Raw genomic sequence first — 9,588 nt, 5'->3', positions numbered from 1 at the left:
TTCTATGTGCACAAAGTTTTTTTTTTGTACCTTCAGAACATTACAGTTACTGATGTCACATGGACTATTTTAACCATGTCCTTACTACCTTTCTTGACCTTGAATCTAGTTGCGTTGCTGTCTATGCAGGGTCAGAAAGCTCTCGGATTTCATCAAAAATATCTTAATTTGTGTTCCAAAGATGAACGAAAGTCTTATGGGTTTGGAACGACACGAGGGTGAGAAATTAATAACAGAATTTTCATTTTTGAGTGAACTATCCCTTTAAGATTATTTTATAATTTGATAAAATCAAAGAACATTTTAGTGCCCATCTCTTATTTCTACCAGAATGGAAATGTATCTGCTGTGACTTATTTTGTGAATTTTCATTTTTGAGTGAACTAACCCTTTAAGGCACATCCAATGTGACTTCCAATTTTTCAGTCCATGTTCAATTTTAATTTGCTGGTGATCATACCAGCTCAAGTTGACAAAACAATAAACAAGACATTTTAAAGAGGGAAAACCATTTTATTATGTCTGTGGATTACCAGTGAGCCATTACGGATTTGTGCAACAGTCCACATTTTAACCCTTTACAGTGGTGAATCTCAACCAGTGAAGTTCTAGACCTGGAAAAGTCACGTACATTGTTAAAATCAAACAATTATATTCATATATTGTTTATACATTTTTCTATTTATGCCAAGCTTTGATATATTTTTTCAGAAAATTAAAAATGTAATAAAACTGAATACTGTTGTGGACAATGGGAGCCTTTGAGCCAAAAGGTTGAGAACCACTGCTTTACAGTATTCTAATTATACTAATCTAAAAACTGCATTTCATGATGGAAAATGTAGACGTTTAATTCAAAAGATGACAGTATGCCAGATGCAGACTTATCAAATACTGAACAGGAACATAAAGGTCCAAACTAACTGATGCAACATTAGACCACCATTAAGTATTAATCATAAATACCCCAGCATAAAGTCCAAAGAAAAATACCACCTCATGGACATCCAGAATATGAAGTCCATTTAAACACCCAACAGTTTAAGGCAGTTAAAAAAAGTAAAATGCTGCAGTTTATACAAGTATAATATAATTATGTAAATGGACAGTTGGGAGGTTTGTTCAGGGTCATTAAAGTAAACTAAAAAGGTATAAAACCAAAATGAATATGTTGTGTTTGAGGATAACACAGTAAGAATGGATAAAATGTGGAATGCAACTGAGCAGCAGAAACACAAATCCAATGCAAGACCCTCATCATAAATACTGCATTAGCATAGCATTAAAACAATATAACCTTTCAGATACAATATGATAAATCTAAAAACTCTGCAGTTCCCATGGAAGGACCACTAAGCCCAAGAAACACCAAAATCACAGCGCTGAAGTATGTTGTATTTCATGTAACACCATCTTCACCCCTGCTGATCCCCATAAAAGCTGCTGGATTCAAGAATAAATCTCGTCTCCAGTGAAAGCAACGTTATTGAGACATAAAATGAAGTGCAGATGTCCTTAAGAAGCTGATGTCTGAAAGTAAAATGGAGAGAGGAAAAGATAATGGTGAATGTCAGAACTACATAAAAACATCACAGACAGAACAAAGAACGTTAAAACATTAACAGCTCTACCAAACAGGAAATGGAATTATCAATAACTCAGGCTTGTGGCTCCTGGCAATGGCAAAAAAGATCATGTGCTCAGTACCAAACAGTGGTGGAGTGGTGCTGACTCTGTTTAGATCTCAGTGGTGAGGGGACCGCCGCTCTGGATGATCCTCATGATAGACTGAACCACTTCTGAGGTAGTGCCCTGACCCCCAATGTCAACGGTGTGCAACTGCAACAGAAAACATTACAACATGCTTAGTTAGACATGACAGAACATCAACTGAGCAACAAGCATGTGGACTCTTCTGAAAATTATTCGATTCGGATTGTTAAAACTGTAAAAGTACTACTCTGGAACTAAGAACCTAACACAGAATATGAGTAATATTCTTAAAGGAACAAAAAGTAAAAAGTTTGTTCAATTAAAAAAATTAACCCTCTACCGCATGGTGTGGCCATATGGCAACATATCATAAAGTACCTTAAAAAAATATTTTTTTCCACATTTTTTTTTACAGCACTTCAAGTTAAGCCATTCTTAGAAAAGAAAAAGATTCAAATATTTTTTTCTATAGGTCTATCATAATGCGTGCGGTAGAAAAATCTGACATCAAGAGTCTAACTGGTACCTTGATGAACACAGGTATTCACAACCGACAAAATTCTTATTTGTTAAAGCCAGCTATGATCTAAAACCTGCTTTACAAAAAGTGCTAGACCAACCCTAAAATGTGGACAGGTAGGTTAAGTGTGACTGACCCTGGTCTCGTTCATGGTGGTGAGAATCGCACCGCGGATCATGTTGGCATAGTCATGAAGTCTGAAGAGGAAGAGAAGAAGCCACTACTAAAAAAAAATCATATCCTAAGCAATGTACTACAGTAATACTATAGAAAGTGTTTTGTACAACAGGGAAATTCTGGCTGTTCATTAAGTTAGTGATGTAAGAGCTGACAAACAACCAGAAAGGCAAAATTTGCATCATAAGAGTTGACACACAAGCATCTCCTTTACCACTTACTTGAGATGATCTAACATGAGGCAGCTGGCAAGCAGCATGGCAGTGGGGTTGGCAATGTTCCTGTTGGAAATACTCTTTCCTGTATTCCTGGTGGCCTGTTATAACAAATTTAATATCACTCAAATGTCATTTGAAATTTACATTTCAATTTCAGTGACACAAAAATGTATCTTATAACACAAGCACATCATAAACTGACAAGGTTTTTTTTTAAATGTTTTTGAAAGTCTCTTTTGTTCACCAAGGTTGCATTTATTTGATCAAAACATAATAAGAGCAGCTATATTGTGAAATATTTGAACTTAAAATGAAATCATTTTGTAAAACATATTTAATTCCTGCAATGGCAAAGCTGACTTTCTCCAGTGTCACACGATCCTTCAGAAATCATTCTAATGTTATGATTTGGTGGTTTAAGATATATTTTATATTATTATCAAAGTATATATGAAAACAGTTGTGCTGCTTAATATTTTTTATGGGAACAATGATCCAGTTTTTTTAATGAACAGAAAGACCAAAGAACAGCATTCTTTTATAACATCATAAATGGCTTCACTGTCACTACTGATCAATTTAATGCTAAATACAATTAATGAAAAAAAATTTTTTTACTGACCCCAAATTTTTTGAACAGTTGTTTAGTACACTAGCTAATAAAACTATAAGAATTATTATGAGGGGATGTTTTCTAACTTCAGCAAGTGAGGATTGTGCTAATCGCCTCGGTCTTTTCCTTCAGACCAACCGTTTCAAACACAGCGTAGTCTCGCCCGTAGTTGGCACCAGGCACCAGACCGGGTCCACCCACCAGCCCCGCACACACATTGCTGACCACATTCCCATAGAGGTTAGGCATCACCATGACATCAAACTGGTGGGGCTTGGAAACAAGCTGAAAGAAAGGACATAACCACAGTAAATACAGTAATGAGCTTTTTTTGCTTTCTCATAACACATCAAAACTGTTTGATTATTTGTGCATGAGTAATTCACCTGCATGGTGGTGTTGTCTACAATCATACTATCAAACTCAATGTCTGGGTATCCAGAGGCCACCTCCTTGCAGCACTGCAAGAACAGCCCATCCCCCAGTTTCCTGTTAGGAGAAGAGAGTGAAAACACATTACGAGACCAGTGACATTCTCTGCTGTGATACAACTGTGATTTAATAGTACAGATGACAAGCGGTAGACTAACTAACATGATGTTAGCCTTGTGGACGGCCGTGACCCTGCGGCGACCTTTATCTCGGGCCAGTCTGAAGGCATAGTCAGCAATGCGGAGGGAGTTGTTCCGTGTGATGATTTTTAGAGACTCCACAACTCCCGATACACTCTGAAACACACAGGAAATTATTATTTATTCTAGGGTATAGACCAAAAAAAGGGATATACACTGGATTGGATTTTTCACATGAATGGAGGACATAGAAAGTGTCATACATAGAGATATATGAACAACTAATGAAATTGATGTAATTTAGAACAATCTACAGTATATATATTATATAATAATTATATAAAATATATATAGGGCTGGGCGATTTGGCAAAAAGCATGTTATGATGACATATTCACCTCTCAAAAAAGTTTTTATAAAATTCGTTTTTGGTAAATCATTCAAATGTATGTGTTGCCAAGTGGCAACACTGTGCAATAGTGGAATGACATTATTACAATAGTTTATGGGTGATGTCCATAGTCTTCCTCTCAAGAGATTGCATAATGCTGAATTTTCATGAACTGCAATGTTTTTGGTTTTATGTCAATGTTTTATGATACATTATATACAGTATTATATTTGTTTTAACTGTATACATTTGCAGTTTAAATAATATTCTTGAAAAATGTAATGAAATTAAAACAAATATAAATCATTGTTCAGCAAAAAAAGAATAGAATAAATAAAAGCACAAGTTCTTGGAAAGTATGTATAAGGTGTCAATTATAAGTAAGTACTGTGTTAAAGCTTATAATAGCACCAATTGAATCAACACAAACAACATTTCTGAGGAAAAATATTAATTATAAGTAAGCTTACACTTATTCTAAGATAGATCCACTATTGTATGCTGTTGCCGTATGGCAACATATCATAAAGTACCTTAAAAAAATATTTTTTTCCACATTTTTTTTTACAGCACTTCAAGTTAAGCCATTCTTAGAAAAGAAAAAGATTCAAATATTTTTTTCTATAGGTCTATCATAATGCGTGCGGTAGAAAAATCTGACATCAAGAGTCTAACTGGTACCTTGATGAACACAGGTATTCACAACCGACAAAATTCTTATTTGTTAAAGCCAGCTATGATCTAAAACCTGCTTTACAAAAAGTGCTAGACCAACCCTAAAATGTGGACAGGTAGGTTAAGTGTGACTGACCCTGGTCTCGTTCATGGTGGTGAGAATCGCACCGCGGATCATGTTGGCATAGTCATGAAGTCTGAAGAGGAAGAGAAGAAGCCACTACTAAAAAAAAATCATATCCTAAGCAATGTACTACAGTAATACTATAGAAAGTGTTTTGTACAACAGGGAAATTCTGGCTGTTCATTAAGTTAGTGATGTAAGAGCTGACAAACAACCAGAAAGGCAAAATTTGCATCATAAGAGTTGACACACAAGCATCTCCTTTACCACTTACTTGAGATGATCTAACATGAGGCAGCTGGCAAGCAGCATGGCAGTGGGGTTGGCAATGTTCCTGTTGGAAATACTCTTTCCTGTATTCCTGGTGGCCTGTTATAACAAATTTAATATCACTCAAATGTCATTTGAAATTTACATTTCAATTTCAGTGACACAAAAATGTATCTTATAACACAAGCACATCATAAACTGACAAGGTTTTTTTTTAAATGTTTTTGAAAGTCTCTTTTGTTCACCAAGGTTGCATTTATTTGATCAAAACATAATAAGAGCAGCTATATTGTGAAATATTTGAACTTAAAATGAAATCATTTTGTAAAACATATTTAATTCCTGCAATGGCAAAGCTGACTTTCTCCAGTGTCACACGATCCTTCAGAAATCATTCTAATGTTATGATTTGGTGGTTTAAGATATATTTTATATTATTATCAAAGTATATATGAAAACAGTTGTGCTGCTTAATATTTTTTATGGGAACAATGATCCAGTTTTTTTAATGAACAGAAAGACCAAAGAACAGCATTCTTTTATAACATCATAAATGGCTTCACTGTCACTACTGATCAATTTAATGCTAAATACAATTAATGAAAAAAAATTTTTTTACTGACCCCAAATTTTTTGAACAGTTGTTTAGTACACTAGCTAATAAAACTATAAGAATTATTATGAGGGGATGTTTTCTAACTTCAGCAAGTGAGGATTGTGCTAATCGCCTCGGTCTTTTCCTTCAGACCAACCGTTTCAAACACAGCGTAGTCTCGCCCGTAGTTGGCACCAGGCACCAGACCGGGTCCACCCACCAGCCCCGCACACACATTGCTGACCACATTCCCATAGAGGTTAGGCATCACCATGACATCAAACTGGTGGGGCTTGGAAACAAGCTGAAAGAAAGGACATAACCACAGTAAATACAGTAATGAGCTTTTTTTGCTTTCTCATAACACATCAAAACTGTTTGATTATTTGTGCATGAGTAATTCACCTGCATGGTGGTGTTGTCTACAATCATACTATCAAACTCAATGTCTGGGTATCCAGAGGCCACCTCCTTGCAGCACTGCAAGAACAGCCCATCCCCCAGTTTCCTGTTAGGAGAAGAGAGTGAAAACACATTACGAGACCAGTGACATTCTCTGCTGTGATACAACTGTGATTTAATAGTACAGATGACAAGCGGTAGACTAACTAACATGATGTTAGCCTTGTGGACGGCCGTGACCCTGCGGCGACCTTTATCTCGGGCCAGTCTGAAGGCATAGTCAGCAATGCGGAGGGAGTTGTTCCGTGTGATGATTTTTAGAGACTCCACAACTCCCGATACACTCTGAAACACACAGGAAATTATTATTTATTCTAGGGTATAGACCAAAAAAAGGGATATACACTGGATTGGATTTTTCACATGAATGGAGGACATAGAAAGTGTCATACATAGAGATATATGAACAACTAATGAAATTGATGTAATTTAGAACAATCTACAGTATATATATTATATAATAATTATATAAAATATATATAGGGCTGGGCGATTTGGCAAAAAGCATTTGACTGATTCTCGATTTTTTAAGATTTTTAACTAGTCAACTTGAAAATGTAACTACAACTTGATTCAAGTAACTTTTTCTTTATTAACCCTCTAGTTAAAGAAACTTCTATTCCAAGTGCACCACACCACCACCCCATGAAGTTGTCAACATGATATAAATGTTAAACAAATCACAAATATCTTTGCAGAAAAGATGAATGAACTACATATTGTACAACGTGTCTTATGCATATTATATGTTCAAAAGTCAAGGTAATTCAAATCCAAAATGACTTGAAGGTATATCACAAGTAGACTATTATTAACTATAAATGTTCTGTAAAACAACAGCAGCTTTTAGCCTGTCACAATGATGCAAACATGAAATATCAGACATACAGTAGTTTTTTTATTCGCTTGCGCTGCTTTTCCATTGTTTTTTTCAATGTAAACATGGATGCGTTTGACTTGCGCTCGCGTCTCATGCATGAAACGGCAGTCTAAATACGCGGCGCTCCAGTTAAAAGAAGTTCACTCCCATCTTCTTGCATGTTTTTCCTATTCCACTGTCCATGTCGCATCTTTATCAACACAAAAGTACATTCTGTTAGTGAAGGGACAATTGATACCGCAGCTCCGATGCAGTTTTCAAACCACTATTGTGAAGTGAAGTGAAGTGAAGTGAAATGTGGCCAAGTATGGTGACCCATACTCGGAATTAGTGCTCTGCATTTATCCCATCCAAAGTGCACACACACAGCAGTGAACACACACACACCGTGAACACACACCCGGAGCAGTGGGCAGCAATCTTTGGCGCTGTACATTCACTCTCCCCACCTACAATCCCTGCCGGTAGGAGACTCGAACCTGCAACCTTTGGGTTACGAGTCCGACTCTCTAACCATTAGGCCACGACTTCCCCCCAGTGTATCACACACAGTGACATCACCACGTGATTTATGACGTTCGAATCTTCGAACGCCATGCAGTATCGAAAGGTCGGGACAGCTGGTTTGAAAAAAAACTGGCGCTTCACGATCTCACCTGATGCATAAAAGGATTATTCAGTCACTTTGAGGGCTGTCAGTAGGACATTTAATCATGTTTATAACTGGGTCTCAGAGACCCCGAACACAACATAAGGGTATAACAGCTCACCCAAAATATATTTTTTTCCAGCTACACACGTCAATTATTAATTATGATCACATGTTTGTGTATTTTATATTATTGAACGATATGTGAATCCATTGACCAAGCTATACATGACACGAGTTGTGGTCTCATTTGCACAAATTAATTTAAATGAGATTATATCATATTAGATATTGTATTGATCCCAGATTGATTCCACTCTTGAATGTCACAGACTTCCGAAGCTTTAAGGTCACATGCTTTTTCAAACCATCCTTTGCTCCGCGATGATTTGTCAGAAGTGGTGGAGAAAACAAGTCCGACCACCAGATGTCGCTAATGCACACGGTGTTAAAAGCTTCGAGCAAAGAACCGTTTTTCGGCACAATTTCATGAAAGCCTCAAACGCTTCAGAAAGCCTCGGTTTCCCATCACTACATTCTGTGAATGGTGCCTCGCGATAGGAGCGTGTCACACGTGAGCGGTCCAGCCCTACGTGAGCGGTTAATCACGTGCGCCGACATGCGGTTGGATCATTCTTTTCTCTTTACTGTTATCATCGGCATATTGTCAAAGTGTCAAATTCTGACATTTGGTAATATTTCTATTCAAAATCGCGATTCCTCGATTTCTAAAAAAAAAATTAAATCATGGCAAAACATTAAATTCGAATTAATCTGAAAAATCGCCCAGCCAATTGCCCTTAATGACAAAAAATTATTTATATATTTTATTATTCTTCCATGATAAACAAATATTCAAAAAGATGAACATGTTTTATTATACACAACGATTTATAAGCTTGGGGTCAGTCAAGGTTTTTTCCCCTTATTCAGCAAGGATGCATTCAATTGATCAAAAGTGACAGTAAAGACATTCATTTATATTACAAAATATTTCTATTTTAAATTTAACCTGTTCTTTTGAACTTTCTATTCAAAGAATTCCAAAAATGATCACAGTTTCCATAAATATTTAGGCAGCCGTTTTTTGTTTCAGCATATCGATAATACCGTATTGGCCCGAATATAAGACGACCTTTTATGCGTATTTGGCGCCACCTATTGTTGTGGGTGTATTATTGACATGTCAAAGTCTAGACCCTGAATATAAGACGACCGCGTTTTTTCAGATGTATTTCCAAGAAAAAAATATCGTCTTATATTCGGGACAATACGGTAATAAGAAAAGTTTCTTGAGCAGCAAATCAGCATATAAAAATCATTTCTGAAAGATCATTTACACTGAAAACTGGAGTAATGGCTGCTGAAAATTCAGTTACGCCATCAAAAGAACCTGACCCCAAACCTTTAAACAATAGTGTATTTTTTGTATGTCTAATAGAATAATACATTTTATTATCTTCATTGACGAATTCACACATGCATGTCAACACCCTGTATATTAGGGAAAATGTGCGAGAAATAGGCAAAGCTGTGTGAAAGTCTGTTGAGTAGGTGCAGAAAAATACTGACCTCATGCTCCAGACTGCTGTACTCGCCCTCTGTATTTTCTCTAATGATGATGATGTCGATGTTTTTGTGGCGCGTCTGAACTCCAGGAAGTGACTGGCAGTGCATCATATTGGCATACAGATCCAGACTCGTGCTGAGAGAGAGAGAGAGAGAGAGT

At 36.5% G+C, this 9,588-nt stretch overlaps 1 protein-coding gene across 3 annotated transcripts in view; it reads right to left on the bottom strand.

Annotated features, from left to right (window-relative positions):
- Positions 1-668: 668 nt before the first annotated feature.
- The window catches only part of LOC107737522 (isocitrate dehydrogenase [NAD] subunit gamma, mitochondrial-like), an 11,743-nt gene continuing 2,823 nt past the window's right edge, over positions 669-9,588 (bottom strand). The window contains exons 7-14 of one of the 3 annotated variants that reach the window (XR_001639805.1): positions 9,432-9,564; positions 6,482-6,615; positions 6,274-6,376; positions 6,026-6,172; positions 5,278-5,372; positions 5,016-5,076; positions 1,632-1,839; positions 669-1,530 (exon numbers count right to left, since the gene is read on the bottom strand). Coding sequence is in view for 1 of the 3 variants with exons in the window: in XM_016549019.1 (XP_016404505.1) it covers positions 1,738-1,839; positions 5,016-5,076; positions 5,278-5,372; positions 6,026-6,172; positions 6,274-6,376; positions 6,482-6,615; positions 9,432-9,564 (775 nt within the window). In the remaining 2 variants the exon portion in view is untranslated. The remainder of the gene's footprint in view (positions 1,531-1,631; positions 1,840-5,015; positions 5,077-5,277; positions 5,373-6,025; positions 6,173-6,273; positions 6,377-6,481; positions 6,616-9,431; positions 9,565-9,588) is intronic. The other 2 variants (XR_001639804.1, XM_016549019.1) reach the window with 2 other exon arrangements.

Source organism: Sinocyclocheilus rhinocerous, unplaced genomic scaffold (assembly GCF_001515625.1).
Source record: "Sinocyclocheilus rhinocerous isolate Xijiao unplaced genomic scaffold, SAMN03320098_v1.1 scaffold72, whole genome shotgun sequence".
Taxonomy (NCBI): domain Eukaryota; kingdom Metazoa; phylum Chordata; class Actinopteri; order Cypriniformes; family Cyprinidae; genus Sinocyclocheilus; species Sinocyclocheilus rhinocerous.
This window is presented reverse-complemented; position numbering and strand designations above follow the sequence as displayed.